The sequence below is a fragment of the Blennius ocellaris genome, assembly GCF_963422515.1.
Source record: "Blennius ocellaris genome assembly, chromosome: 10".
In the NCBI taxonomy this organism is placed as follows: Eukaryota; Metazoa; Chordata; class Actinopteri; order Blenniiformes; family Blenniidae; genus Blennius; species Blennius ocellaris.
Genome location: NC_137659.1, coordinates 22,010,369 through 22,027,525, shown reverse-complemented (window position 1 = coordinate 22,027,525; position 17,157 = coordinate 22,010,369). Strand labels below are relative to the sequence as shown.

Below are 17,157 nucleotides of genomic sequence, written 5' to 3'. Positions count from 1 at the left end.
ACGGGGAAGTAGGTCCAGAGACCCGAGAACTGCACGTCAGTGCAGTTCTCGGGTCTCTGGACCTACTTCCCCGTCACTCAGGGCACTGTCTTCTAAATACCGTCCAGAGAACTGCGGTCCAGTCGGTCCAGAGACCCGAGAACTGCAGTGCTGTCTTCGAAATACCGGTGAGCAAATCTCGGAGGTGGTTCAGGTGTGGTGTACATCTCGGATCTTCCGAGACGTTCTGAACCATCCACACGTCTCAGTCTTTTCGAGGTCAAACTAGTACTCTTGTTCAGAGTCGGAACCAAACACCACGCAGGCGGCTTTTAGTTTTTATTCTACAACTATTTGAACGAACTCCTCAAGACACTTGCAGTTCGCGCTAGCTTTTCACTAAAACGCATCTTTTAAACAAACTCATTCAGTATTTCTCTCTCTCTCTCTTGAACGCTATAAAATCAAAGCGCTGCCTTTTCACACGTGCGTATCTATATCTATTGGTTGTGAGTATTAATCCAAGAGCCACGCAGCCAATTGTTAATACGCCTTAAATATTGACGGAAATCAGACTGAAGCAGAGAAGAACAGCTGGTATTGGTGTGGGAACAACTGAGAAAAAACCAATAAATTCTGTGATATTCACATTTATTAGGATGTGCAGTATAAATATGTGAAAAAGGAGTAAACGGCTTCAGAAGAGAGCTGTGATCCGAGCGCTGTTTACCAAGTTTAAAGCAGCCCTGCTAATTAGCCGGGTTGATAGAAAAAAAACAACAACATCTCAGCAGAGTGCAACTGTGCAGCTTTAAGGAGATAAATGTGTCTAAATAGAGAAAATAAACCCGTGCTTGTTTACGCTCTTCTGGTCCCCTAGCAGCTGCATGGCCACAGAAGAATAAAAGAGAAAAAGAAAATAAAGAAAGAAGGAAATAAATAAAGAAAGAAAGAGAGAGAGAGAGAAATAAGGTGACGGTGAAGAGATGCAGACTCTTTCCTTATAAACTAAGAGAACTTGCTTTGGGCACAGCTTAATGGTACCAACAGTGGCTAAAATCCTGCCGGGTCGTTAATATTCATGCGGTGGTTTTAGACTAGAGGAGGCGGGGGGGGGGGGGGGGGGCAAAGTGAGAGCAGGAATGGGTTGCACTTCTAACAAATCTGCAGCCGGGATCATTTAACTATCGTTAAATTGTTAAAAGTGCTGAGACACGCACAAGTTGTCTTTACGATGCAGAGAAAAAGTTATCAGCTCAGATATGAAATCCTAAAAAAACAACCCAAAAAAACTAATTTACATCATGGCACATTTCAAGACCAAAACACACGTTGAAAGTGTTTCATAGCAGAAGGAAGACATGGCCGATACAGGAATATTATTAAGATCTCAATGTAATAAAATGATTACAAGACTTATTTATTTCATTGTGAATCTAGAAAGTCATACAATTTTATTAATGTAGGTTTTTTTCTTGTAAACAAATTAAGTTTTAAAGTTTACTGTAGTCATTTTGTTTGCATTTGCCTTTACATATTTTGTGTTCTTTAATTCGCATGCAATGGATATTATTCAAACGTAATCAGATATTACAGCTTCACTCTAATCCAAAATATTTTATTTGAATCATTGCACCTTTTTCCTTTCAATTATTATTAGCATGATCAATAATATCAATCGTATTATATCTTGGTTGAGAAAACTTCTTTTGTAACTCGCCTGTAAACCCAGCAGCTCTCAAACACTCCCTCTTCTCCCTCACACACACAATCGCTCCTGCAGGATCATTATGTAACACCCTACTGGAGGAACAGCTCCCCCTGGTGGCAACACGCAGGACCGCTTTTCTGTTTTCCTCAATGAAGTTGTGCATGAATAAATAAAAAGCACTATAAAGACTTAAATACACTGTGGAGTATCACTCTACTGAACTGTAAAGCAGTCGCATGAAATATTCAATGAAAAAAAAAACTGAAAAGAAATCCTACACAATGCGAGGCCCTACAACCGCTTCCTTAGATCATGATTACCGTTTATAGCATGCTACTAACACCAAGTGCGGGTGGGTCTTTGAAATATTCAAGCAGTTATGCGTTCTAATTGGCGCATTTAATTGTTTCTGTATAATTAAGAAGCTGCAGCCCTTCCCGTGTTACTTGTGCCTGAAAAACGCAAAGAAAACCGGTGGGAACAGAGACACAGAGGTAGAGCTCCGAGAAGAGGGGGCCGCTGTGAAGCAATAAGGCAGTGGAGCGCTGTAGAGCACCAGAGGAGCCGAGGTGGCTGTGGAGTCATGCGCTCACGGGGCAGATCGAGGCATGACGCTGGCGCGCTCCAAAGCCGACGGCCTGTATCGGAGACGAGTTCACGTTAAAGCAGCGAGGTAATGTTAAATCCTGACCCGGCGCTCGCCGCACTCCACCACCCACTAACGGTGACCCTGGTACTATTGACTGGAAGCCTTCGCGGCCAGTGTCCTCCCTGCAGACCAAAGAGACAGTTGGCCTTCTGCGAGGCACGGGACGGACGTGATGTGGCGGAAAGAGAGAGAGAGAGAGAGAGAGAGAGACTCCGACCTAAGACCAGAGTGGCGGCTTTGTGTGTGGCGGCAGTGGAGTCCGACACAATGGGAGCATTGATGATGCCGCGGCGCTGCACACGAATCACTGCACCGGCCATGCATGCTAGAAATCCACTGTGACAGCAGAGCCGTCAAAATAGGAGCACTTTGGGACAAAGTCCTGAAGTTCAAGTGTGGGCCAGACCTTTCTGTTTGGAGTTTGCATGTTCTCTGTATGTGTGTGTGTGTGTGTGTGTGTGTGTCCTCCAGGTATGGAGGCAGATGGAAGGGGGCAGCTTTGTGGCCTCATCGTCTGCAGCAGCACATCAGGAACTCCTCCTGAAATGATCCATCTAATCTGAAACGCAGACCCTCATTACTTCTCCAGAGTTTCACCACAAATTAGGAATGTTCCTGAAAACTGAAATGCCAGAATGAGACTCGTGAAGAAGGAAACTGAATAAAATGGAATATAGTTATAAATTAGCTCTATCTATGGTGAGGGCACACAATTATTTTTGGTGGAAACGACCAAAGAGGCATTTGAAAGCTGTCATCATAATCTTTAACTGGTAGTAAAGCAGCATTGTAGAGACTTCATATTTCATAAATAAGATTTGATTCACAAATTTCAGAAAGACTATTTTAAGGGTTTTGACAGTAAAACTGGCCACTCATAAAGTACATTCACAACGCTTCAGTGCTATGAAGGGCTCTTCTGTCCTCTTGCTCCCTCACATTGACACTGAATATAAAAAATAAATTGAAAAACTGATATCAGTAAACAGTGTTTCTGTGTTTCTTCCAGAATTAAAAAGGCCCAAACTCAAACATTAACTCGTACTTTGTTTGCATCATTTTGGGTCTGAAGACAGTAGCTGAAATTCTGGTTTTCATGAATTACTGATAGGAACGTTGAGAATGAACGTGTCTAAATGTCCAAACGTCAAATTACCCAATAACTGAACTTGTTCAGAAGAAAATAAAACTTCCTCCACGATCCTACAATAGTCCATCAATCTTCAGTAACATGTTGAGGTTGAGGAGGAGCTGTATTGAGCGGGCCAAACGCCACAAGAAGGTGACGGTGGCACTTTGAAAGCGTTCATATCCGTGGAACACCTCGTGCACGTCTTGGGAAACTTGAGCACTTGGCTTTAGTTCCTACCCCCGTCCCCTGTGGAACAAACCTCCTGACTCACACTTTTTGTATATCAGACCTTAAAACACATATTTGCTCTGCTTTTCCATTAAACCATAGATTGTACCTATTCTAATGCCTTTATCTTAATAAAACTGACTTCTTCTCTTTTTCCAAGCCTTTCTTAGTCGCTTTGTTTTGATGCAATTCTTTTATTTCCCTGTAAAGCATTGAACTGCCGTGTCTGAATGCTGCTGTAGAAATACGCCAAATATGAACTGGCTTTGCTGTCAATAATCTGTTCGTCATAATTTACGTAATTTGTAAAACAATTCTAATGAACCTTTTCCTCAGGTGGCACTCAAATAAGTTTTAAACATACACACATTTAGACATAAAGTAGACCGATTATATATATCAAATGTACACATTGTGTGATTTTAAAAGACGTTTAAGAGACATTAATACGGACTTAACTGTAACATGAAGTCACTCTTCGCTCGGAGGAATTTCTGGGCTGTTCCCTTGTGTAATCATAACAGAGATTACGTGTGGCGACAACAATTCACTTCCTCGACGTGTTCAGGGTGAGCAACTGTGAGGTTGGAAACTCATTTGGAGGATGAGATGACGATGCGTTCATTTTAAATAAAGTACTTTGTCTAACACAGGGGTCGGCGACCTTTAATGGTCAAAGAGCCAGTCGGTCCCGTTTCCCACTGAACTCAACACCCAGAGACACACACACACACACACACTCACCCATACGCACACGCCTACACTGTCACTCACAGTATCACTGTGATATCATGGTGAGTAACGTCAAAGAAGAACACTAGAATAAGCTTATATTTTACAACAGACGTGCACATCAGCCTTTTATTTTGACAGTCCCACAGGAAGACCATGTCAGGAGGACACGACACACAAAACCTCCTTCACTGCTGGTCGACAACTTACAACTAATAAACTGAACTCCATGAACTAAGCAACAAAAACACAATCAATACCAACACTACAAACCTAACATAACCCCCAATAACTACATTTAAAACACGACAAACAGAAACTCCCATAATGCATTGCAGCTCTCAGCTCCTTTATTGCTACACATTATTCAAATGGAAGATAAACGTGGGAGATCTGGGTTTTTTAGAACCATGAGTGTGAGTGTTGTGGCTTTAATGTCCTGTAGTTGTTGTGTAATTCACTAGAATTTGCCGTCACTCTCAACAAGTCTGGAATGAACCTCCCGGAATTGTCGGCGCTCCGCAGCGCAGCAGTTTTACTTCTAAAGATACAGGAAGCTCCAAGATGCTTCGTGCCATTATTGTTGCGTAATGACGTTACATCGCTCCGCCTACATTTTACCCCACTCTTTGTAGCGGGACTGCGCAACGCAATTGACTCTGGGTGCGCTTTGCCTCCCATACCACCCTTTGCCTTACCTCCCATACCCCCCCCCCCCCCCCCCCCCGCTCCGGGCTGAACTGCAGTGGAGCCACAGTGGAGGGACCAAAGAGCCGCATGCAGTTGCCGACCCCTGATGTAACATATCTTAGAGCTTCATATTGGTTTCCAGGAAGCCACATAGAGATGGAAATGTGAGAATTAAAAGAGAGAGAGAAAAAAAAGTAAGAGACAAATAGCTCATTGTGGTGAATGAGAGCGTCACAGACATACACGTAATCAGACGGCTGTCGTATTTCTCCTGCGTGAGACATGACGGAAAAAGAAAAAAAAGAGATTCATTGATTGCGTTGTTCTGGTTCTGTCTTCAGACGGGCTTTGTAAAGAATCCCTGAACACACACCTGTGGTGGAAAAAGTCATTCAGAGATGACCTACTCAATACTTTTGAGTTGACGTTCTGCGGCTCTCCTGAACGTCAACGGGCACCCAGGAGCTTTTCAAGGCTCTTACATCACCCTCAGCACGCGATGAGGACATTTGATCATCATCACAACACCAACAAACGCAATATAAGACACAAAAGACATTCTCCACGTTGCACATCCACATACTCTACCCATCAGAAGGAGCCCAGCGTCGTGTCGACAGCAGACCCACACTCACAGGTCAAAAGCACAACAATGAACTAAAAATAAATAAAAAACAACAAACTGACCTCCTTCTGAAGCAAAGCTCAGTCGTGTCAGGTGGGACAGGCAAAACTAATGGAACCCAATTGCATTTGGTGAAAATTGGGTCCGTTCTCTTTAAGTACAAGACATCTATATCATACACTTAAAACCTTACATTTACACAGTGTCCCACATCAGGCAGGTTATCGAAAACCTCTGAGGACTCACAGAGAAAGAGACAAACTAGGAAAACAAACGAACGATAAAATGATGGGGAGTTGCAGACAGAGGAGATGCTACACGACGGAGCCACTCCTGGTTTTTAACGGGGTGCCACGTTGTTGTCTGCAATTTTTGAAAGATCTGCGTTGTTCAGTTCAACGTTAGACTGAGGCCACGTCACGCCGTACACACCCTTTATCAATTGAAACGGGAATTTAAAGAGTGACCGCAAGACCATTTGGTCCTTTGTTTTTTAAATCAGGCAATATTCATGATGTAAATCCAAAAGTAAGAGACCTGAACGCAGTGTTGACCTCGAGGCCGTCTCCCTTTCTGACGGCCGTTTGACAGGGGAGCAAAAACAAAAGAAAGAAGAAAACGGCCCCGTGAAACAAAACGGAGGGGGGGGGGGGGTGCTGACCAAACCTTTCACGGCTCCACAAAGGTCCGTGACACACATAAGAAGCATTGTTCCGCTCACATCAGGAAGGAGAACGAGCCAATGAGGGGACAGATTAGAAGTCATTATCCGTCATCTGAGGCAGTGCTCTGACTCAGCCCAGTTTTTCTGCTTACCTCTGCGGCCGTGATCTTCCTCCTGCAAAAACACACACACAAAAAAAACAAAAAACAACTCAGGTGACTCCAGTGAATCACAGAATTCAGAATTTTGATGACTCAGGTTATCTATAGCGGTAAGAGCTGAATGTGAAAAGCCATGTGACGGCAGGTAATCCGTGGTGAAGTGTTACCGGGAAGCAGTGCATGGTGGACTCCGGCGGGTACACGATGAAGTGGCGGAGGGTGAAGCCGAAGCCTTGGGCGGTGCGACTCAGACGTACGGTCTTGGGCCTCGGCCATGAGAAGGGCTCGTCCTCCGTCAGGTACTGCGCTCCGGGAGAGTCGGCCGAGCTCCTCCACTCCGGAGAGTCGCTCTGAACAAAGAGGGAGATGAGAGAAAGAATTTAAAGTAGGCGTTGCTCCGGGTGTGGCCGCACTTATCAGGTTTGGCTACAAAGGACTGAGCGCGAACGCGATGACGCTGTTATTGCAGGTCATCTGTGAGAGCTTCCGCCTGAACCCTGACCATGTGAACTTGATGTTGTACTCCACGAAAAGCTTCACTTCTCAACTCTGCCTCCACCAGGGTTCGAACCTGGGTGCCGCACCGTCAGGGTCTGACGGTAGGACTCTCGCTGAAATTCAAAGCATTAGTAGATTTTAAACATCCCAAAATATATTGTGTGTGTTTGTAGCTTACATCACAATCTTCAATAACAACGTGGTTGTGATTTTCAGTCACAACGCAACAAGATCTAAGATGTCAGTCATGCTTTTAATTTATCAAATGCTGAGTCAGCGAAAGAAAAATGCAGGAGACGTTAATTATTGCATAAAAATGTTCATTATTTTGCTAAGAAACCTGAACAAGATGCCAGTAAAATGATACCAACACTCCAAAATATAACGATTTGCTAAAGAATAATATGTTAAATTGGCACGGAAGTAGCCATGAAAAACAACTCAAGCCTAAAAGTTAAAGAGTTTCTCTGATTTAAATGTTTAATTACATGTGGTCATGAAATCATCTTTTCGGTTTGAAGAAATTGGAGATGACTACAGTTAAAAGTAGCAGGAAAATGGAAATAAGGAAGGACTAGTGATTTGTGGAATCTGTTGTTAGAAATGAAAATTAGCCCCCAATACGAGACGCTTTGATCCAAATCTAAACCCTTTGATCCTGAGGATAGTCAGGCATAACGAATATCTGTCGACAAAATACAGTTACTTTATTCGGACCCCATACCTCCATATTTTCCCAACCACGTGTTACAAAAGTTTTAGTTTTTTTATATATATATATGTTAATATTTTGTACAAGAGCTTGTTGTTCACACTGAACTGCAAGGTATTCTCTACTTATTGATGTATAATACTTTTTACTTCATCAGCTCCGAGGTGCACATCTGACAAGAGTAATGAGACTTTCTATAGAACTTGATGAGACACGGCCGACAGGCAGCCGGTGGGCCACAGGCAGGACTCACTCGTCTGCCTCCTTCGTGGCCTACGACTTCACTTCCAAAGGCAACGATGCAAGAAAGTAGGTCAACCAGCCATAAATGAAACAAATATCAACTGCGTGTATTTCGATTCAACAACTTCTCGCCACAACCGTCCACTTCGTTCTTCACAATAAACTCTGAAGCGCCGCTGTGGCGAAAACCATGATCAAAGCTGTAAAGCCCTAAACTGGATTATATTAATCTATTAGTGGCTTTCATCTCAACCAAGGTTTACTTCTACATCAGGTTGTGTTTACACTTAGGTTATTTCACTGCACTCAAATTCTCCATTTACACAACACACACACATACACACACACACTCTCTCCTGTGTTTACGGTCTATTTATAGCCTCACACCTTTGTGCAGCTACACCCACGTCTCTGAGATCTCCACAAATCACATTCCACTGCTGCGGTGAAGCTTTCTGAACGGCTCCGTTCACATTCAAACCACCGGCCCTCCTCACCCATTCTCAAACAAACCCACCCCCACCTCCCCTCCACACAGACCCCCCCCCCCACCCACCCACAATGTGTGGAATTTGATGAGTTTGCACTCGGGGCCGTCTCCGCCGGGGTCGACATGTTGAGCGAAATGAATGAATTACATGCGTTTAAAGCAGCGCGGAGGAAGAAAAAAGAAAAAGAAAAAAAAGTGTGGGGGGGGGGCGGGGCGTCGGGGAGAGAGGTTTGTGGAGGTAAAAAAACTCGGCACAGTCGACATGTTTCAGCGAAGGACACGGAAATAAATCAAGAGCAGCTCACGTTCAGCTGCTGCAGGGAGGAACAAAATGAGCCAAACCACATGGGGAAAACACAAACACCAGAAATAATGTGCTAACACAGACCCCAAACCACTGGGGGAGGCAAGAAAAGAAAGCAGGAGTGGATGTAAATCCCCCTTTAGAAAATGCACTGAAACATTTTTCTATTTTCATGAATGCAAAGCAACCTCCTTTTTTTTTTTTAAATAAACGGATCAAAATGGAGATCAGAGCAGGACAGGACACACCAGAATCCTCTGGACCATCGTGAGCGTGTCACAGGTTCAATGTTAGAGATGCAGTGTTTGCCCGGAGGTCGGTACCAAGTTAAAGCCGGCTTTCTAAAGCTTCATAACCACAGATCCCATGATGGCTTTCAAAACTTATTGAACACCGCGAACCTGAGCTTCAGAGCTCCCCGGGAACGGACGCCATCACATCATTCACCATATCAAAGCCCTTTACACACAAAACAATCCACGGAACTCCACACTTTTCTGCGTTCCGATGAAAATATGGGCGTGCGAGTTATAAAAGAGCTTTATTCTTCAACGTAGCACTCAACTCATCTTTGGGGTGCAATACTGCTCTCAATTTGAATATTAAAAAAAACAAGGCCACGGGAACGGCTGTACATCAAACCCTGTGAAAGGGTTCTATACATCACTCTATAGTTTCACCAAACTTGCCAAAATGTGAGCAGAATCCAGGTTTCATACACAGGAATCATCATACATTTTGGTGGTATGTCATGATATTTCAAAGTTCATACCAGGGTTTCCAGTTTTTGTTGATTAAATTCAGAGAGACGTGACTTTCCCTGGCGAGCGTGGGAACCCCGGCAGGGCCAGCTCAGGTGTGCATACCTGCAGCGAGCGCGCGGCGCAGGTATAAAGCACTCCTGGCTGCAGGTGCAGTGCGCACTTAATGCAGTTCCAGGAAAACTGGAGGAACGGGTTCTCGTCCTGCAGGGAGCCAATCACCCCCTGCCCTGTCTGCGAGGGGCACCTGGGCAGCCTCGCTGGGAAGCGTTGGGCCGGCGACCACGGAGGGCGGCTGCCGACACCAGTGCAGAACCACGGGATGTTTGAGATGCCGGCTCTGCCGCCGCCAATCCCAGTACTGCTGGATCTGATTCAGCCTCCTGCAGACGGGGGCGATTTCCAGCCCTCTGATCTTTGGACGTGGGCAAACAGAAAAAGAGAGGAGGGGGGGGGGGGGGGGGGGGCTCCTGGTAGACACATGCCATGCAGTGTTGTTATTGCCACTAGCGTGGTTAATACTCTTGTGACATTCCAGCTCAATACATTCCAGACCCGCATTCCCCTCATGAAGCCCCGGTTTCCTTTCGTCGCCAACTCATCTGCAGTTGTTCCGAGGACCAGACACACTCTGGCGGAAACCCGACAGTCTGGATTAAAACCAACTTTTAAGTGAAGTGGAGTCAAAGAGGACTCGTGGCAAAGGAGAGAGAGAGAGAGAGAGAGAGAGACGCTACAAAGCAAAAAGCTTTGTAGCGAAAGGAAGGAGAGACATCAAACTTGGCCCCGCCCCCTTTTGCTGCCCACAAATGAATGCCTCTCACCTATTTATGAATCACCAGCATGCCAGGCTGATATTTACAGTGGGTGAGGCAGCGGGGAGACAGCCTCCAGCACATGTGCTCTTCAGGCTGGGGAAGAGAGGGCAGCCAGGCCCGGTGTCACGGGGACGTGTCTGCAAAACCACTAAAAATACACACAAAGAGCCCGGCTGGACATTCTCCACATGCTGCTTCCACCTCCACTACATTTCTGCTACAATTACTGCCGTGCAGCTCTGACGTAGCCCGAGTGCAAATCACACCACGGAGCAGATGGATGAGGTTCAGCCATCAATCCAGAGGATTAAATGATCCCAGATCTTGGTCCAGGCTGAGGCCAGCTGACTGAGAACTTCTTTTCTAAGCTCGAAACTAAGTTTCTCTCTGGTTCTTCATATAGGTTTTTACAATCAGCACCCTGGTTTCCAGCCACTTGTCTGTGTATCTCTGTAAAGTTCATTCAAAAGCAATTTGGTTTCACCTTGTTGTAGAGAATTATTGTCGTTAACGCATTAATTTCATTGCATCATCACATGTGCATGTGATCAGGGTTGGGAAAGTTACTTGAAAACTCTAATCCGTTACAATTACAAGTTACTTCTCAAAAAAATTTAATCAGTAACTTACTCCAAGTACTAAAATAAAATAGTAACATACCCGAGTACTTTGAGTTACTTTTGGATTACTTCACCAGCAAACATAAAAAAAATAAAGACAAGAAAGATTAGAATGTGTCGTCTGCTCAGTGTGTTGACACGTCTTAGACACAAATTGTACTTAACAAGTTTTAACTATCAAAACTCAGTAACCAATCAGGTGTCCAACACTGATTTATATTTTTCAAAGCATCAAAAGTCCAATACGAATAAAGCTTTCAATTTCTATTCAAGAAGATGTGCCCATCTTTTCCAAAACTCTCCTCCCCGTTGGTTTTAATGGTTTTTCCCCCGGACTAAATATGAATATTTGATGAGAGGCTGTATCTGGCAGCATGAATCACTGATTGATAATAACTGAACAACCGCTACTGAGTCAATGAGCAGACTTATGGCGTGTGTCGCCCCAATTAATCCCTAAACCCTGAGATCGTCTAAACGTATTGAGAAAGTCTTCCTACCGTCAGCACCAGTACTGTAATGGCAGGTTACTGGCAGGTTATGAGCTAATAAAACTAGTTGACAGAGTCCAGGTGTGTTTCAGTAACGTGAGGTTTTATCTCACCAGATGTTTTTCTCCACTATAAAACATAGTGACAAGAGCTGCTGGCTGCAGTATCCATGGCAACGCGTCAGTGCCGGCCAGCCCGAAAGAGTCAGGAAGTGTCGCAAAGCCAGCCTAGTTTATTCATCTGATTTTCTATTGTAATCCCGCTCAGCTTTTCCCCCCGAATATACCTGCAACGAAATTACAAATTTTTTTTTAAGTACCATAACGGATCACAGTTAAAAAAAAAAGTGTATCCTAATTAGGTAACGCCGTTACAAGTAAACCGTTACTACCCAACCCTGCACGAGAGGCCACACAGGAAACGTCCCGGAGAATCCCAGCTGTTCACACAGCGCCTGCTTTAAGAGGACTTCTGTTGACATCACACACATCGCACACAGCACAAGACATCAGCTCTGAAAACCCAGTTCCCTGCGGGACGCCAAATTCTACACCACATCCCGTCCACACCGAGCACTTAGCTGTGAAAAGCCTTCGGTAATGAGAGGGAGGGGGAGAGGGAGAGAGAGAGACGAGGAAGGACAAGTGGGATGAGGACGGGACCATGGGAGGCAGTACGAGGCTGGGATCAGCTACAAAACAAAACACAGCTGGAAATAAATATAAAAAAAGTTGAGTGAAACAATTAGAAAAAAAAAGCTTCTTAAAAAGCTAAATATTCATAATTAACACCCAAGATCTCCAAATGACCTGTCGCTGTCCAGTCCAGGTTCTTTTACTCCCAATTTCATCTACTTATCTGAATCTAAAATTTGAATAAAGACGTCATGAGAGCTTTTCAAAGCCACGGAGAGACCCTCAGCTGTTCCTGCCTGTAAGACCGTAAACTCACTGCTACTAATGCTGAATGATCGCAGAAGATGGCAAAGATTGCTCACAGAAATAAAGACAGAATGAAGGGAAATGCTGAGTTTGCTCTGGAGTTGGGTAGAATGAGAGCGACACCTTTGCAGTTATCAGAGATGTGAACGTATCAAGTAGCAATAGAAGCTACCTGGAAACAAACAAAAAGGTGATATTCCAGAAGCTTATACAAGTTTTTTCTGAACTTGCAACGTTTATTCCCTTTTCTATGCAGGTTCTCATGAGGAATGAGGAACAACGTGAATGGACAAAGTCACAAATCGTCTTCCCGAGACAGACGTTCTCACCTCAATTCAGCTTTATTTCATGTCCTACGACAACATCCTTTCACAATAAAGATTCTGACGATGCCTGTGGCCAGAGACGGTAACAATGACCCGGTTACTGGCGCCGTATCACTGTTTAGACATTCCAACATGTCCAGATCTGTCCACTGGTGGAACTCACATGAGACACGAATCTATACAGTACAGCCAACCAATCATTTATTCAGTCACTCTTCAGGACTTCATTTCAGGAGCCTGACCAGCTGACCTGATTCTAACGGTGTACTTATAGTGGCCTCGTGCATTCTTCAAATATCGGTGTTCAAAAATACTTTATTCAACAATCCTCAACAACTATTTCTATTAAATAATGATTCAATTAAAAAAATATTTATCTGATGTATTTTTACAGCTGTAAAGTGAGTGGCTGAAAACCGCCACCAAAGGGAGTTTTTTTGGAAAATCTGATTTTGCACAAAAACTAAACATGCTTCAAAGTCTACATTACTAACCTTTGACATAGCCAAGACTGTAATAACATGTAAAAGAATTTCGATGTCCGATCACATTTTATATAAAAAAATAGATGATTCTGCGTGTATTTTTTCCCGTATCAGTGCCTTTCTTTTCTAAATTGGCATTTAAAGGGTTCATTTTTACTATTTTTTTAAAAAGAAATTTGGTAGTTTTGATTAGGACTGAGGTCGATTAACAGATTTATGCAAAAACATTTGCTAAAAATTTTTTACCAATATTTTTTTCCAGCAGTCAGTTAGTGGATGAAAACAGCCACCAACGCCACCAAAGGGAGTTTTTTTTGAAAAGCTGATGCTGCACAAAAACTAAATATGCTTCAAAGTCAGTTACATTACTAATCTTGGACATATCCAAGACCGTAATAACACGTAATAAATTTCTTGTCTCTGATCATTTATTACATTGAAAAGAGGTAATTTTGTGTTTTTTCCCTCCCAAAATCAGTGACTTCATCTTCTAAATGGGCATTTAAAGGGTTAATTAAAACAATTATTTTTTTTATATTTGGTAGTTTTGATCAGGACTGAGGTTGATTAACAGATTTATGCAAAAGAAAGTTGAAAAAAATATTCTTCTGATATAATTTGACGGCTGTCAAAGTTAGTGGATGAAAACAGCCACGAACGCCACATCAGGAAGTTTTTTTGAACGCCACACAAGGGTTAATGTCTTCTGTGTGTAAACTATTCTGGATGAGAAGAGTCTGCTCTTGGAGTCCTCTTTCTCTTGTTCTGTTTTGTTTTGTTTTGTAGGAATGAGGATTTCAATTACTGGCTTGTTGGCTCTGGATAAACGTCACATTTGACGCTCCGGCCGAACAACAAGACGGTGAAGGAGGTTATTGTTTGGGATAATGGAGCATGATCCATATTTAGCCCTGTTGGGGGGCTCCTGACAAACAGGCTGCCTCCTGCCCCCACGAGCTCCGCTTCATTAAAGCTCAGTGCTCATCTCGTTTAGCCCGGCTGCCTTTGACAGAAGCCTGCGTGCGGCCAACTGATGGCAATCGGAAAGAGAAAATTGACCTTCAATTGGATAGAAGACGTCCGTGACTTCCTGTAGCGTCGGGGTCGTGTCTGCAGTGTCTCAGGAGAAAACACCAGAGATGGGCTGTGTGATTGAGTCTTTCCTCGCTGTGCCACTCATGGTCAGAGAAAACAACATCTTTGACATCCCAGACAGAGAAGTCCGTAATGTCTCTTTTCTCTGAAACAAAACCTTGTTTGAACCGTCAAGCACTGGAGGCCAACCAACACAAACTGCACAGTGAAAACACAATTTAACAACGGCATGGAGGTTTTAGGCTACAATAACCATTACACTATAGTAAAGAATCTAATTTCATCAGGTTTTAGAAAGAAAACCTCAGATTGAATTGATCAGAGATTCATTATTCGTGTAGTATGGACATTTTAGAAACACTGATTGGCCTCCATTGCTGCATGAACAATGTTGTTTTTTTTAATGATCTCACAATGGAAGAATTGCTGGTTTTCTTTGACCAGCAGGTAAAACAGTAGAAAATAGAGAGGCGACACGGACTTGACACGGTTTAGGATCATTAAAAAAAAACAAACAACTAATTCCTTGATTGAATAAAGAGACGCAAGAAATTCTTAGAAAACTACCTGGAATCAGCCCAAAAGGTCAAAAGCGGATGAAGTGTTCTTTTACCCAGATGGCCTCCGTTAATCACAAAATGGCAAGTTAAAAAATAAAAAAATAAATAAATGTAGCTGGCGTTTGCCAACGTTAAATGCTAAATAGCACAAATCCACAGGAAATGCAAAAAAAAACAAAGCGTTGTAAAATGTCAAAGTGTAGCTTGTGGGGGGGAAAAAAGATGGCGAAATGAGAAAGTGTCCGACCCGAGTGAGCGAGCGGCTTCAACCCAACCTCGTTCTGCAGCTCTTCATATGGAGGGAGGATAAAGAGGCCATCTGGCTTTTAGATGGAATTTGAGGATATGACTGCAGGAGCGTCATGATCCCTGTGTTACAGTCTTTAAAGAAAGAAAAAACCTGAGACGGTGAAACAAAGAAACTTTTTAACAACCCAACATCATGTTTCATGAGGGGCAATAGATCACAGTCTGTTCACGTTATTTAAGCATTGGAAATATACACACGGACTCTGAATTTGCTTGCACATATTTTAAGGTGAGACGACAACAAGAAAAAATAAAAATAAGTGATCCTTCCCAGAAGACTTATTAGTGGGCTTGCTGACGGGAGGATTTCCACTGTACTGAGGCTTTATACACACACACACACACACAGGAGTTTGTTTTTAGTGTACTATGCAAATGACCTTTCCTGTTTCTGTCATGTGATTGAAAGTTATGCAACGGCATATTTGTGTATCCTCTCCAGAAGCGTTGCTTTGTCATATCCAGTGTACGCGGTGGCTGCAGTCGCTTTCCTGCAGGCATCGCCTGACGCTACCAGCTGACGCTTGTGGCGGCACGTCCAGGTTGTCCCACTCATTTTAATGTGGAGGTAAAAAAAACACTTTATCAACCAGACTCTACTACTCTGTCATTGATTTACTGTCCAGTTGAGGTATTATTTGCTCGCTGAGCTCTGGCCAGTGATTAAAAAAAAAAGAAAGAATCCAATTCCAGCCTGTTAAAAGTAACAACATAATGAGCTTTAGGTCTCTCATTCACAGCAGATCCGATAGAAACCAAGAGGCTTCAGCGGCACGCTGAATATTTGATTAGAGCTGATAAGACATCTACGGTGGCTGTAAAGAGACGCTTTACTCCCGACGGTCCTCAGTGAAACTTGGAGGCCCTGCGAGGAGCAGATGGCGTCCTGTCTGGTGTTACCGGGGTCACAGCTTAAAAAAAATCTGAAAGACGGGTCTTTGCAGGGTCATTGCCCCCCCCCCACTCCCAGCCCTGACATCAAATTAGACATATTCCCAGTGCAACACAACCTGTTGGGTTTTTTTAATACAAACTTAAAACGTGAACACAAAGGACAGAGGGAAAGGAAACAAAAAAAACCTTCCGATTTCAAACAAAAAAGAGCAAAACGTAATCAAGCTAAATGTTGTGTAAGTTACTGAACACTAGAGTTTGATTACAGTCCGCGCTTTCAAAAGGACTGAGTGAGCAGTTTAAAAGTAATTAGCTGTTTGTAAAAACAACTCATGTGTTCCTTTCAGTATCGGGTCTCAATTAGGACGCCTTAATGATGAGCACGTCGCTGTGTTTAGGGTGCGATCGGACAAAACTGCAGTAAGAGGGCCTTGTATTTTCCCAGCATGTGTGCTTCCCGAAGAAAAAAACCCCGAATACGAAGAGTAAAATGAATTTGAGGAAGCTTCATGAACTAGTAGCCGTAAAGACAACAGCTTTGCTCGATGCTGTCAGACGCTGAGGAGTTACTATTTTCCCAGTAGAAGCAGTGGCATTACATGAAAGTGCCACTCGACAGGACAACATTCCTGACCCAGGCTGAGATTCACATTTGTTCCTTGTTTACCTCGCAGTAGGACGACCTCGCTCGCTGCCGCTCGTCATCCTCCGAGGGAGGAACCCAGCGAGACGCCATCATTCGAGTCCGGTTAAAATCCCGTCGTCTGCCGGCATCGAAAAATGAAGCTCGGGCAGAACGCAAAAAAAGAAAAAAAAAAAAAAAAAAAAAAGGAGAGACGTTCAGACTTTTGACTTCAGACCTCCATGGCTGCAGGATTTCTTAGTCCATCTGTGGGAGAGACGAGTTCAAACCAGTTGATTATCAGTGCAATAGATTGACTTTTGTCAAACCAGTTGATGACTGGACTGAAAAACAACCAAGAATCTGTAAAACATGAATCCATGAGGTCGGGGGGGGGGGGGGGGGGGGAACAGTGGA

General features: G+C 43.6%; 1 protein-coding gene across 1 annotated transcript in view; it reads right to left on the bottom strand.

The window, feature by feature from the left end:
* The window catches only part of arhgap21b (Rho GTPase activating protein 21b), a 40,714-nt gene extending 23,842 nt beyond the window's left edge, over positions 1-16,872 (bottom strand). Inside the window, exons 1-3 of the mRNA XM_080503904.1 lie at positions 16,786-16,872; positions 6,739-6,921; positions 6,563-6,584 (exon numbers count right to left, since the gene is read on the bottom strand). Of these exons, the coding sequence (XP_080360030.1) occupies positions 6,563-6,584; positions 6,739-6,921; positions 16,786-16,857 (277 nt within the window). The 5' untranslated portion in view covers positions 16,858-16,872. The remainder of the gene's footprint in view (positions 1-6,562; positions 6,585-6,738; positions 6,922-16,785) is intronic.
* Between the last annotated feature and the right edge of the window lie 285 nt (positions 16,873-17,157).